The sequence below is a fragment of the Saimiri boliviensis genome, chromosome 7 (genome assembly GCF_048565385.1).
Source record: "Saimiri boliviensis isolate mSaiBol1 chromosome 7, mSaiBol1.pri, whole genome shotgun sequence".
Classification (NCBI taxonomy): domain Eukaryota; kingdom Metazoa; phylum Chordata; class Mammalia; order Primates; family Cebidae; genus Saimiri; species Saimiri boliviensis.
Genome location: NC_133455.1, coordinates 64,647,588 through 64,661,426, shown reverse-complemented (window position 1 = coordinate 64,661,426; position 13,839 = coordinate 64,647,588). Strand labels below are relative to the sequence as shown.

Genomic DNA, 13,839 nt, shown 5'->3' with positions numbered 1-13,839 from the left:
CACCCTACTGGGCACGTGCTGTGTTTTGGGGGCTGGGGGTGTGTGAATGGGCACCAGGGTGGGGTAAGGAGTGTTCACTGGGCAGGACCCTTTACAGGTTCATCAAGAGGAAGAAGTTCGACGATGAGCTGGTAGAGAGCAGCCTGGCAAAGTCCTCTACCCGGGCAAAGGGGGCCAGTGGCGTGGAACCAGGGCGCTGTTCGGGGAGTGAACCCTCCTCCAGTGAGAAGAAGAAGGTGAGGAATTGGGAGACTTAGGGGATGGGAGGTAGTGCCAGATTTCATGTTTCCCCAGAACCTTTGCCAGCTGCCAAGAGCCCTGCAGAGGAGGCTGGTGAGATGACCAAGCTGCCTCAGCCCTCATCTCAGATGCTTCTTTCGTGGGAACCCATCTCTCGCTACTTCCCATTTCTTGCTGCAGCCCCCACCCCCAACCCTGCCAATGCATCCTGTATCACATTCCGTGTGGGAGGCGTGGAGCATACATCTATTCTGGGAGCAGACAGCCTGTTCCCAGCATTGCAGAGTGTAAAAATAACTCCCAGGTGGCATTGCTGTGGCCCTAGACACTGCACCAGCAAGAGTGATTTCCCGGTATCCTCTCCATCCACCTTTCACTCTGGGGTTAGGGGTACCACCAGCAAAGAGAAGACCCCCTGTTGTTAAGGACTATGTGGAAGTAACTTGGTTGGATGGGTGTGGGTATTAGAAAGTTGAGCTCCTTTCCTGTGCTTCATGTTGTGGGCTGAGGCTGGGGCTGGGGCTGGTGCTGGGGCTGCCGCTGCCACAGAGTATGTGAAACTCTAGTTGTGAAGCCCCAGCTGACTGGATGCTGGCTTTGAGCTTGGTTTATTCCTGTCCTCTGCCCAGGTATCCAAAGCCCCCAGCACTCCTGTGCCACCCAGCCCAGCCCCAGCCCCAGGACTCACCAAGCGTGTGAAGAAGAGTAAACAGCCACTTCAGGTGACCAAGGATCTGGGCCGCTGGAAGCCTGCAGATGACCTCCTGCTCATCAATGCTGTGCTGCAGGTAGTGCCTCCCACCATAGGCTTAGTCTCCCCCTTTTCCCGCAGCCTCCAGCTCCCAGCCCCAACACTAGCCCAGCAGGGCCCGGTGGGTGGCAACGAAGGGTTCTTTCCAGCTCCAAGTCTGGAGCAAACCCTCTGGGGCCTTGCAGACCAATGACCTGACATCCGTCCATCTGGGCGTGAAGTTCAGCTGCCGCTTCACCCTTCGGGAAGTCCAGGAGCGCTGGTACGCTCTGCTCTACGATCCTGTCATCTCCAAGTGAGTGGTAGCTGGTTCCAGCTGTGGGGAGGTACTAGGGACACCAGAATCTGGGTCCTGGAGCAGAGGGAACTGTAGCAAGGCCCCAGGAGGGGTGTGGGAGGCAGGACTCCCGGAGGCTTCTTGGGGTGGTACTGAGCCCTGAGAGGCTTCAAAGAGAGGTTTCTTCCTGCCTCCAGGCAAGGGAGTCTGAAGGCAGAGGGAGGAGCATGGGAGGGAAGACTAAAATGAGTGCCAGTAGCTCACTGTGTGCATTGTGGCTTTGGGTGGGTCACCTCCTAGCCTTTGCACACTGACCTCCTACAGTTTCTTCTAACAAGGGAGAGTTTAATAGAACACCAAACCCCCTTCTAGCTCCAGTAGCCAGGCTTCCAAATAAACTCAGGTACACACGCAACACACACTTCCTCCTCCTCAGCCAGTTAGTTTAATGTCTTCAGAGCTTGGTTGGATGCTAAACGCCCATCTTCTCCACAGACCCTGGCACCACTTAAGTTGTAGCCACAGTTCTGACATACCAGGAAATGGGCTGGGCTCAGCTTGGAAAGAGGAGGTGGTAGGTAGCGGCTAGAGGGTGGCAGCTTTGGCCGAGTAAGGAGGAAGGAGTTGGAGGGAGCAGCAGCTGGTCCGAGGCTCTGCCTCAGGACTGGGTCTGCTGGGGGACATGGGAGCCTCTGTTTTCTGAGTTGGCTGTTCATTCACTTGACAGACCTTTGGAGCCACAGGTCATCTGCTAAACCTGAGGCTCTCCTAATGAGGGCCCGGCCTCTAGGTTCTGGATGTCAAAGGCCTGCAGGTTCAGGGGAAATAGAAACTGTAGATTGTTTGAAACCCCTCCTTTAGCTCTTCCTTCTGTCTCTTCCCGTGTCCAGGTTGGCCTGTCAGGCCATGAGGCAGCTGCACCCAGAGGCTATTGCAGCCATCCAGAGCAAAGCCCTTTTCAGCAAGGCTGAGGAGCAGCTGCTGAGCAAAGTGGGATCGGTAAGGCTGAGGGCTGGGAAGGGTGGAGGATCAGGGCACAGGGAGAGCTGGACAACCTAGAGAAACACTGATGTGGGGAGCTTCCTACCCGCTGTCTGGATGTGTGCACATGCACACTCGTGCACATCTGCAGGGGCCTTTATGACAGGGGGCTCAGGAGGAGCCAAGCCTGACTCCCTGGGTGACTATCTTGCTTCTTCCAGCTCCTCAGGGGTGCGGGGGTAAAAGGTAGAGATGGCAACGCAGAGACCTGTGTGAAAAAGCCCAGATGCCTAGAGAATGTTTCTTGCCTTCCAGACCAGCCAGCCCACCTTGGAGACCTTCCAGGACCTGCTACACAGACACCCTGATGCCTTCTACTTGGCCCGTACCGCCAAGGCCCTGCAGGCCCACTGGCAGCTCATGAAGCAGTATTACCTGCTGGAGGACCAGACAGGTAACGCCGCAGGAGCTGGCAGAACAGGGATGTGTGCACGTGCACGTGTGTGTGTGTCTCAAGTACTGTGGACACAGCTGCCTTCAAGTGCCCTGTAAGAAATTCCTCAGTGACCTGCAGTGTCTTGTTCACCTCACTTTGCAACAAAAACTACTCCTTTCCAGAGGGAGAGAAAGTGGCTGGAAGTGTCTTCAGCATCATGGTAAGAGTAGCCAACGTTGCCTGGAATCTTGGGCAAAAAGTCCAGATAGTGGAGTTATCTGCCACTTCTTGTCTTTTGTTTTTTATGATACATTTATCCTTACATAAGTAACACATTAACATATTTCTTATGGCTAACATTCAAACATGAGCAAAATAAGAAAGTCCACTTCCCTGCCACCCTTCGCTTTGTTTTCCACTCTAGAGGTAATAGCGACTTTTCGGAGCTTTTCTGCCCTTTGCCTCTCTCTGTTCTTCCTTCTGTCTTCCTTCTTCCTTTTCTGTTCCCACGAGGCTGTCAGTGCTGTCAAGCAGCCCTCAGGCCATTCATAAATCCCCACTGGGACTTCACACCTAGTCCATCTGTCTCTCCCTTTCCCCAAGGGCCACACTGCTCCCTGCTTCCTCTTTCCTCACCAGCAGAGCACTCACTCTCCTGGTGGCAGGAATAGGAAAGCAGTGTGATGAAATTGGAGGGACTCCCCAGTGAGGTCTGTGATTTGGGTTCTGATTTCCATAGTACAAGTGTATGCTCACTTTCTAAAAGTACTGCCCATTGCTTTCTACTTAGTTTTTCACACAGTTCGAACATGAAGCTTCAGTAGTACCCATCACCTTACTATCAAGGGTCCTGCAGCTTCTGCTTAGGAAAAAGCGTTCCTGCAGGAGCATTTTAGGAAATCTTATCAGAGGGTGGCCCCATCTTCCATTCTTAAGGGCCTCTGGTTTTAGTGGCCCAGGGAGCAGTCCTCTTTATTCCTGCAGCTTCCAAAATTCTGCCTCTTCTTTATACTCAGTTATCACAGAATTCCCACACAGAGAACAGATACTGACTGGATAACTTATTTTTGCTGCTAAAGCTAGCTTCTTTGTCACTATTTTGAAAGTTATTTTGTGTAAATTTCTTTGCTAACTAAAAGCCTTATCATGAAAGTTTTATTCATTCAAGTTTTTATATGTGAGGATTTGATTTCTCCTTTGCCCTTTAGAGCTAGGAGCCCCTAGGGACAGGGCAGTACACATTGCCTAGCTGTCACGTCAGCTGAACATGGGATTGGTGGAACTCAGCAGCTCTGGTGGGGAGGGACTTGTTGGGGGTGACGGACCCAAGTCCCCCCCCAAACAGTCTCACCTCTGGGAGGAAGAGGAGCATCTGTGCCCCCTACACACTCCCCCTCACTTCCTCATTTGACAGTTGCATGGCTACTAGCTGCTACAGAGCGCACCCTACAGTCCTGGGAACGGCTGGCTGAAAGGCAGAGGTTTTCAAATTTGAGGGGTCTTAATCCTTTTATTTTATTTTATTTTTAAGAGACAGGGTCTTGCTGTGTTGCCCAGCTGGACTTGAATTCTGGGCTCAAGAGATCTTCTTGCCTCAGGCTCTGAGTAGCTCTGTGGGCACACACCACTGTGCCCAACTCCCTTTCACATTTTGGCCAGAAAAACGGAAAGACTTTCATGAAACAGTATTTATCCTGAGCATATCTGATGGGTTGTGATGCTCATTATCCTGTCCATGACCCATTAGCACGTCATGACCCCAGATCAAGAGGCATTGGCTTAAGGTGGGGCAGCACCTCATCAGCACATACTTTCTCAGTGGAACCTGGCTGGCATGTGCCTCCCAGCCCCTCACAGCATGGCAGGAAGCGCTAGAGAGCATATGATGTGATGGAAGGAGAAGTTGAGATTTTGAATCGAGAGAACAGGATCTGAATCCTGGCTCTGTCCCAAACTAGGGTCACGTAGTCTAACCCCCCTCCTGTGTCTGTTTCCTCACTTGTAAAATGGAGCTAATGGTAGTGCCTCCCCTGCTCAGTTCAAGGCTGTGTAATCAAGCCATTTGCACATCGAGAAGCCCATACAAAAGGTCAATTTTAATTTCCTTCCCTTTCTAGAACCACCTGTACCCTCAGCTAAGTCTAAAGATGCTTTGTGCCCCATGAGAGCCCAGCCTAATCTGGTGTGGGTGCCCTCACCGGGGCTGGGCTCTCCACCGGGCGTAGTCGCAGTTGGCCCACTTGGCTCAGGGGTCCCTCAGCAGCGTGGGCTTCAGCAGGACCCTTGGTGCTCACGCTGCCTCTGTCCTTTGTTCAGTGCAGCCACTGCCCAAAGGGGACCAAGTGCTGAACTTCTCTGATGCAGAGGACCTGATTGATGACAATAAGCTCAAGTGAGTGGCTGGGGACACAGGAAGGGGTGGAGAGAGCTGAGTCACTCCTGTCGGGTAGAGCGCCCCAGGCTGCCCGGCCCCAGCCCTCGGGCTCCCGTCATACCTATTGATGTTTGGCCAATAGGTATGAAACATTCTCTAGGCATCTGGGCTGCTTGGAGGTATACTGGAGCATACCTCCAGGCCGCTTGGCTAAAGGCGCTCAGGGTTGCCCTAATGAGCCAAGTAGCAGGCAAGCTAAAAGTGGACCTAAATTTTCCTTCTCTTCTTGCCCCTCAGGGACATGCGAGATGAGGTCCTGGAACATGGTAAGTGTGGCCTGATGGGGCAGTGAGGGGATGGAAGCTCCTACCAGAATCAAGAGGACCAGTACAAGGTGCTGGTGGCCTCAGAGCACTCCTCCTTACCACCCCACCTCACCCCAGAGCTGATGGTGGCTGACCGGCGCCAGAAGCGAGAGATTCGGCAGCTGGAACAGGAACTGCATAAGTGGCAGGTGCTAGTGGACAGCATCACAGGTGAGGAGGACAAGGGACCAGAAGGCTCACTCTTCAACGTCCTTCGCCCCAGCCTGTGCCCCTGTTGCTGCCTGGCTGTGACTCCCTTCCAGGCCCCAACTCCCTTCCCTTGTAAACCTTGCCCTGGTTCCCTGCCTTCCATTCTGGCCTCAAGGGTAGGCTCTTCCACATCTCCTTTTCCCCCAGGCATGAGCTCGCCAGACTTTGACAACCAGACACTGGCAGTGCTGCGGGGCCGCATGGTGCGGTACCTGATGCGCTCTCGAGAGGTAAGGCAGGCCTTCCCCATCCCCACCCTTCCTAGGCGTGCTTCCTCTGCCACTGCCTTTCTCTGTGTTCTTGCATTCTCATCTTTCTCTGGCCTGCATAGACCTACTCCCCCCATTCTTCAGGTCCCAGCCCTCACCTGCCCCATTTCCCCAGATCACCCTGGGCAGAGCAACCAAGGATAACCAGATTGATGTGGACCTGTCTCTGGAGGGTCCTGCCTGGAAGATCTCCCGGAAACAAGGTATCCCCCACTCCTTCCTTAGCAAGAAGCAGTGTGAGGATGTCCCTCCTAGCCTCTCGCTGTCCTTTCTAGCCCTGGGGCTTGGTGTCCATGGGGACCCTCATGGCCCACCTGGGGCAGGGGTTCCTTGGTGTCCACAGGAAGCAGAGTCGGTCCATGGGGGCTCCTGGCTTGCTCTGGCCTCTCCCCATCCCATCATCCTTTTTTCCTTTCTACTTCCACAGGTGTCATCAAGCTGAAGAACAATGGTGATTTCTTCATTGCCAATGAGGGTCGACGGCCCATCTACATCGATGGACGGCCAGTGCTGTGTGGCTCCAAATGGCGCCTCAGCAATAACTCTGTGGTGGAGGTGAGCCGGGGAGGAGGCGGGAAGGCCAGGATGAGACCTGGGCATGGTGAGCCAGTATACCAGCCTGGCCCTGGTCCCACCTCTGTCTTAAGCCACCTTTATCTCCCACCCAGATCGCCAGCCTGCGATTCGTCTTCCTCATCAACCAGGACCTCATTGCCCTCATCAGGGCCGAGGCTGCCAAGATCACACCACAGTGAGGAGTGGTGGCAGGACCCCTGGGCCCTCTCTGGCCTGTTTCCCCTGCCACTCCAGCCCCCTTGAGCTGGGAACTCAGGCTCCTGGAAAAATCTGCCCAGAGTAGGCAGTGTGAGGCTCAGTTGCAGGCCCGCTGATTTGAGCCTTTGAGGGAGGATAGGGCTGGCCTTTGTGAATCCAGCAGAGGCTGAGACCCTCCCCCTCTCCCTCTCTCTAAAAACAACCCTACTCCCATTGCCACCTTCACTCCTGTGTCTCCAGCTGATTAGCTCCAGACTCTTCATTTTTCTTTTGTAAATAAAAAGCACCAGGTTCCAAAGTAGTTTATTTTTTTTTAATATAAAAAATTAGGGACAGGTAGAGGCAGGGGCACATGCAGAGGATGGCAAAGCCCTTCCTTGTCCTCAGGCCTCTGCCCCCAGCCTGCAGAGGGAGACTGGGAGGTCAGAGGAGCAGGCTGAGGAGGGGCCTGGCCCAAGGCTCCAGCCCACCCTCTCAAGAGTCAGGAGCCAAGCCCTCCTTCCCTTCCAGGCTCCCTGCCCTGAGCCAGCGGGCAGCATGGAGTCCGTGGGGTGGCTGCCACCCTTCCTTCACTCTGAGGTTGGGCCGAACAGCAGATGGCAGCACGCCTGGCAACACTAAGTTCTAGGGCTGGTACTCAGACCCCTGTGCCTTCTTCCTGGGTCCACTGGACTGTGCCAGAGCCGTGGCAGCCAATAAGCACCATCTCCAGGCTGTGGGGGTCCCAGGGCAAGGCCAGGCCCCCTGACCCTGGCGGGGGCTCTCCAGTGCTGGTAGCCTCAGCCTGGCTCACAGGCTCTGGGGGCCCAGTTCTACCCCCTTCGTCAGAAGGAGGAGGGGATGCAGGGGTGCTGGGCTCAGAGCAGAGGTCTCCTGAGGCAGGGGGCTCTGAGTCTGAGGTGGAGGTCCAGAAAGCTGTGGCTCGAGGCCATGGGGAGCTCTGAGACGCTGGGGGACCCCAGGGCCAGGGTGCCATGAGGGGAGGAGGCCCCGGACGAGGGTGGGGCCAAGTCCCACTCAAGACAGAGCCAGCTGGGGGCTGCAGGCAGTAGGAGGATGCCCCAGTGTCCACACAGAGAGGCTGCAGAAGCCCAGAGGTGCTGGCTGGGCATGGCCCTTCTCCTGATGCCCGAGGGCACGGGCCCTCCCTGTGGGGTGCCAGGACAAGCTGCACAGCCTGGCGAAGTGACTGCAGTCCTTCCCGCATCTGCAGCACTTGCTCGGACAGCTCCGTCACCTTCGGGGAGGGAGGAGGCGAGGTCAGAATGGAGTCAGCCATGGAGTGCCTGCCCCTGGCCCCCCGCTCGCCTCCACCTTGCCCTTCACCCACCGCCTGTCGAAGCTTGTCCAATGTGTCTGTATTCCTTGCCTCGCTGGGCCCATGGGGGACAGTGAGCAGGCCGCTCTCTGTGGGCAGTAGTAGGATGGGGTTATCAGCCAGGGCTACTAAGAGGAGACAGGCAGTGTGGGGTCCAGGCCCCTGCCCCAGTTAGACCACATTGACCTGGGAGGACCTGACTCCATGGATCATCTCTTTTGGCCTTGCCAGAGGTGCTGGATCTTACCAGAACTTCAGGGGCAGGGAAAACACTGCCCAGCAGCCCCTAAGCCACAGTGCCTAGCACTCTCTTCCTCAAAGTTTTTCTTTATGTCTGTCCTTGCTCTGTCCTCCAGGCAAATGGACATTCCTGGGAGCTCATTACCTTGTTCACCTCCCTGGCCTGGAGCCACTTTCACCCCTGGTTCCCCAGCCCTTTATCCCCCAGTTAGCCAGACATTGTGCTAAGGCTTTGTCAGTTACATTATATAGCACAAACAACCCATTTTACAGACAGGAAGCTGGGGCCAGAGAAGCCAAATTCACACTGCTAGAAAGCTGACAGAGCAAGGATATAAACCCAGCTCCTGGCTGCATCAAAATTTAAGTACTGGTCTTCACCACCAAACTCCCCTGCCTGCACGGCACAGAAGAGTGGTGGGGTGAGATGGCCTCCAGGCAATCCACCAGTTTCTCTAACTGAAGGCTCAGGCCAACAGTGCTTGAGGTTCACGAGGCAAAGGGGCTGCCCAACCAACCTAGCCCATCCCAGGGCTCTGGTACCTGGTCCAGGGGAGGGGCTGCTGCTACACTCCGGGCCAGACTGGCCCACACGGAAAGAGAACTTGGGCTGGTCGGAGCCACAGCCATCTTCAATGCCATCTACTACCCTGTGAACCCAGGCACCAGGACAACAAATCAGTGGACAGGCAGCCACTGTGGGGTCACACGGGACGGGATGCCCCAGTGTCCACACACACAGGCAGCAGGAGCGCAGAACTGACCGGGAAGCCAGGAGAAACCTACATGGGTCCCTTCCCCTAGGAGCTTCTGTGTTAGCTGGGGGCCAAGGTTGAGCAGCATGAGATGCCAAGAGTTGAGAGCAGCGTGTGCCATGTACCACACAGTGGAGTGGGGCAGCAGGAGAAAGGAGCCACAGAAGGCTTCCTGGAGGAGGCAGGCTTGGCCCACATAGGCTGGCGGGAGTTAAGACAGTGCTAGATGGGTACCTAGGGCGGGGTGCACCTGCCCAGGGCCTCAGGCTCATCACCACCATCTCTACCATGGGGGCCTAGGGCCTGCTTACCTGGGGCTCAGATCCGGGGGCACATTCCATGGCATGGGGGGCAGCCGTAGTCCCTCTAGGGCCCGTGGGGGAGCAGAGGGGCCAGCCTCAGCCTTCAAAACCCCTGCCCTGCCTGACCTCCCTCTGCCACCTAGACGAGGCCGGGGTGCTGTTCGACGTGGGGATAGCAGCTTGGCAGCCGATGAGGAGGAGGTGCAGCCAGGAGACAGCAGGGGACTAGAGGGCTCATCAGCTGGGGCTGGGGAGACCGTGGGGCCCTGCTCCCCATCTGTCTCCTTCTCCTCCAGCGTGGACATAAGGGTGTTGTCACCGCTCAGGGAGCTGGTGTCCACCTAGGGAGAGTAGAGGATAGGAAATTGACATATATGGCCACTAGTGTGTCCCACTCATCACCCTTAAGACTTCATCTCCCCTGGAAGGGATGAGCTGTCTTTGTTAGAATAGCTGTCTGCCACCCTGCAGAAGAGGCCCAGTCAGGAGGGGTGACCTGCTTTTCTGGGGCTACCACAAAGCCACCAAGCCCTGGAGGTGTTAACTACCTCTCAAAATTCTAGCCATATACGGACACACCACCCCTCTACCAGGTCCCGCAGCCTAACTAAACTATCCAAGAGAATAGGGCACTAAAAACTAGTTTGGAATGTGACATAATCCAGGAAAATTCAAAAGCCCCTCAGAACAGTCCTGTTTCACCATGAAAAAGCAGAGGGGGCCACCGGGCTCCCTTCAGAAGCAACCTGGAGGGCTGGTGCCCATCCCTGCCCTGCTCAGCCCTGACACCCGGAGCCAACCCTCCCTGTGCCTGCACCAGTGCACTCACCTTCCTTCACTAAGATTCCTCTGGATTGGGCGAGGGTGCCTCAGGCCAAGGAGGGCCAGCAGGGGTGGCTGCGCATGCTGGGCTGGGCACGTGGGTGTGGAAGGGCAGAGGGTGTAGACCCCTGCCCAAGGTGGGGGCTTTCATACCAGGCCACGCTTTACACACAGCTCTCCATCACCCCAGCCTCTGCCCACCTCACCAGGCTCTCTGGCACCCCCAACCCCTCCAAGTACATACTCAGCCTCCTCACCTCTGCAGAGCCTCCCCCAGCACCCAGGTTGTAGCTGAGCTCCCCTCGGAGGCCACGGCTGAAGCGTGGGGCAAACTCAGGGTAGAGCGCAAGGCTGTCGTGCAGGCCGGCCAGCTGCAGACACTGCAAGACGCAGTACGTCAGCCCCTTCACGTCGGCATTGGCCTTTACCACCTGCTCCCGCCGGGGCAGCTCACAGCCGATCAGGTCACCCTTCCCTGGAGAAAGGAAGCAGAGCTCAGCAAGCCCTGAACCTCAGCCACGAGGAGAGAAGAGGGGGCTGCAGGCTGATGAGATTCCCTTCAGGGCTGGGCCAAGCCTCTGTGGCAGAAGCCTTGGAGCCAGCACAGAGAGGAGCAAAGAGGCCTGGGCCATGGCCTGACGCCTGTAGCCTGTCTCCCTGGCTCCCACATGGACGTCGGGTAAAGAGCTCTTCAACAAAGGCCCTCAAATGCATTCAGAATCAAAAGCACTGTGCCGGAAACCCCAAATTTTAGCCCTGAGAGACTTCTAGTCTGGCTCTGTTGATTAGAATCACCTGGAAAAGTCAGACCAAACACCCAGGCCCCATCTCTACCTACAGTATCTATAGGAGACCCCACAGTCTGATTGTTTTTTAAGTCCCACAGGTGATTCAGGTGTTTGGAAGCAGCAGATTAGAGCCCCGTGTGCCACAGTGAAAATGCAAGGCAGCCAGGCTCACCTTCCTGCCCTAGCTGCTTCCACTCTACAAGACACGCTGCATTTAACTGAGTCTAGGGAATATTCTTGATCTCACCAGAAGGGGTCAATGGAGGTTTTCCCACAGCCAGGTTAAGACTGCCACCTGGCTGGCAGCAAGTATTAAATGGCATCAATTAGAGCCTGAAGCCTAATCTCAGAGATGTTAGCCAGGGTGGGGCGGCAGGGGTGGGGTGGGTGAGATGTGTGTCTTAGAATCAATGAAATAGGGTGTGTCTGTCCAGGGACAGGTTGAGGCTAAATTAGAGTTAACATAGATAAAGTGCCTCACACAAAGATGATCAAAAAAAGATCATTTTCTTCCTTTTCCTTCCAGATAGAAGCCCCTATAAATTGTTCCCGCCAGGTGCAGTGGCTCCCAATACTTTGGGAGTCCAAGGCAGCTGATCACTTGAACTCAAGAGTTTGAGACCAGCCTGGGCAACATGGCAAAATTCCGTCTCTACAAAAAAAAAAATTTGCTCAGTATGGTGGTGTTCCTGGACAGACACACCCTATTTCATTGTTTCTAAGACACACATCTCACCCAGCCCACCCCTGCCACCCCACCCAGGCTAACATCTCTGAGATTATGCCTCAGGCACCTGTAGTTCCAGCTACTCTGGAGACTGAGGTGGAAGCATCACTTGAGCCCAGAAGGTCGAAGCTGCAATAAGCTGAGATCGAACCACCACACTCTAGCCTGGGCGACAGAGTGAGACCTGATCTAAAAAAAAAAAAAAAAAAAAAAAAAATCCTTTCCAGCAGGGATAGGCATGCAGTCTGGGTTTGGGCAGAGCACTCACTACCCTCAAGGCAGCTCAACCACCACCAGGCAGTTCAGACTGTTAGAAAGTGTTTCAAAAAGGATGGCCCTGCCGTGGACGCCCTCACACCACCGGCAGCGCACACTGAGCTTAGATCTCCTCTACATGTTCCTGGACTTTTGCTCCAACTTGAGTATAGAATGCACCCCTGTTAGGCCGAGTGCGGTGGCTCACGCCTGTAATCCCAGTACTTTGGGAGGCTGAGGTGGGTGGGTCACTTGAAGTCAGGAGTTCAAGACAATCCTGACCAACATGGTGAAGCCCTGTCTCTACTAAAAATACAAAAATTAGCTGGGCATGGTGGTACATGCCTGTAGTCCCAGCTACTTGGGAGGCTGAGGAGGGAGAATCACTTGAACCCGGGAGGCAGAGGTTGCAGTGAGCCAAGATCATACCATTGCACTCCAACCTGGGCAACAAGAGCAAAACTGTCACAAAAAACAAAACAAAACAAAAAAAAAGCACCCCTGTTAAAATTGATTTTCTTGGTTTCAGGCCATCCTTCTGGGTCCTTTTGAGAGCTGTTTGGATCTCAATGTGATCATCTGGAGAATGTGCTATCTTCTCATTTGTGGCATCTGAAATAGGATAAGCATGTGCTTCTTGTCTTCATCCAAGAGGTGAGAGAAAATGAGAAACACGAAAGGACGGAGGGCAGAGTTTCAGGACCAGAGACTATCCTACAGGTGCAGCTCATCAAACTCCTTCCTTCCTCTCAAGGGACTATGCCTGTGCTTAGCTTCCAGCAGTTCATTAACAGAGGCAGGCGCCAGAACCCAGAGCTCCTAGGAGCAGGCAGGATGAACTTGGACGTTCGAGTAAAAAGGCAGGTGGGGAGAGGGTATGAAGGCAAAGCAGAGAACCAGGCAGTCACCAGGGCATCCAGAGACTCCAAGTCAACAGGGAAGTAGTTCACCCAAAACACATAGGCAGTGACAGGATAGATCAATGGTGGCATAAGTCCTGGTGCTAGGGTCATGGTGGAGGTAATGCCCAGGGCACAGGCTGTGGCCATTCTTGCAGCACTGAGTGCTGCACAGTGAACATGGCTATTCTGAGATGTGGTACCTGGCCCCAGCAAAGGCTGCTCTGAGAGGACCTGCACCAGCTCCCAGCCATATGACTTCCTCAGCTCCAGGCTGAAAACCATGTTTCATAATCCACTCAACAGTCCTGCTTTGGATTCACCTGTCTACAATGGTGAAAATCTGTCTTTGTGCCCTTTGGAATCTCTCCAAGGAATGCCAACTACACTAGACTAGCATAACTCTATCTTCTCATGCTGGCATAAACTGTATCTAGGCTCAAAAGCTGGACTCATGGAAGATGTAAAACAAAGGCTATGAACAGCCCACTCTCAGGGTCTAAGACCTCGATAGCATTTTTTCCCTCGTTTCCGGTTGGAAGGTCATCCTCCTCAAGGGAGCAAGGGTGGACACACAGTAGCTGCGTCTAGTAACTCCGTGCCACCTTCCTGGCCCTTTTCTGCTTCTTGGCTTGTTGATTGCCAAATGAGTGACAAACCTCAGTCCCTAGGTCTTAGCAGTCCCCACAGTGAATCCACATGTGCCTTGGATGCCTGAGGATTCGATATGGTCAGCAGTGGTCAGGTCACCACCTCCCCACATACACGAGTCTTTGACGACCCACGCAGGCCTCATGTTCCTCATCCTTTATGGTCACCGTGATAGTAGTCTCTTGCAGCCACAGAGCTCTGCTCCCCTTAGTGACTTTCACTCTGTTGCCCAGGCTGGAGTGCAGTGACACGATCTCGGCTCCATTGCAACCTCCACCTCCTGGGTTTAAGCGATTCTCCTGTCTCAGCCTCCTGAGTAGCTTGGATTACAGGCACCCACCACTATGTCTGGTTAATTTTTGTATTTTTAGTAGAAATGGGGTTTCTCCATGTTGGCGAGGCTAG

At 54.6% G+C, this 13,839-nt stretch overlaps 2 protein-coding genes across 8 annotated transcripts in view; one reads left to right on the top strand and one right to left on the bottom strand.

Annotated features, from left to right (window-relative positions):
* The window catches only part of MCRS1 (microspherule protein 1), a 9,351-nt gene extending 2,376 nt beyond the window's left edge, over positions 1-6,975 (top strand). For 3 of the 5 annotated variants that reach the window (XM_010349777.3, XM_003939136.4, XM_074402615.1), the window contains 12 exons: positions 98-236; positions 870-1,028; positions 1,177-1,286; positions 2,159-2,267; positions 2,565-2,703; positions 5,002-5,077; positions 5,357-5,385; positions 5,503-5,595; positions 5,782-5,864; positions 6,019-6,106; positions 6,331-6,458; positions 6,572-6,975. In XM_010349777.3, coding sequence (XP_010348079.1) covers positions 98-236; positions 870-1,028; positions 1,177-1,286; positions 2,159-2,267; positions 2,565-2,703; positions 5,002-5,077; positions 5,357-5,385; positions 5,503-5,595; positions 5,782-5,864; positions 6,019-6,106; positions 6,331-6,458; positions 6,572-6,658 — 1,240 coding nt within the window. In that variant the 3' untranslated portion in view covers positions 6,659-6,975. The other 2 variants (XM_010349776.3, XM_010349778.3) reach the window with 2 other exon arrangements.
* The window catches only part of KCNH3 (potassium voltage-gated channel subfamily H member 3), an 18,888-nt gene continuing 12,017 nt past the window's right edge, over positions 6,969-13,839 (bottom strand). For 2 of the 3 annotated variants that reach the window (XM_003939135.4, XM_010349779.3), the window contains exons 11-15: positions 10,372-10,589; positions 9,302-9,633; positions 8,779-8,885; positions 8,008-8,084; positions 6,969-7,914 (exon numbers count right to left, since the gene is read on the bottom strand). In XM_003939135.4, the coding sequence (XP_003939184.1) occupies positions 7,315-7,914; positions 8,008-8,084; positions 8,779-8,885; positions 9,302-9,633; positions 10,372-10,589 (1,334 nt within the window). In that variant the 3' untranslated portion in view covers positions 6,969-7,314. Of the gene's footprint in view, positions 7,915-8,007; positions 8,085-8,778; positions 8,886-9,301; positions 9,634-10,121; positions 10,204-10,371; positions 10,590-13,839 lie in introns of those variants that run through there. The other variant, XM_039471760.2, reaches the window with a different exon arrangement.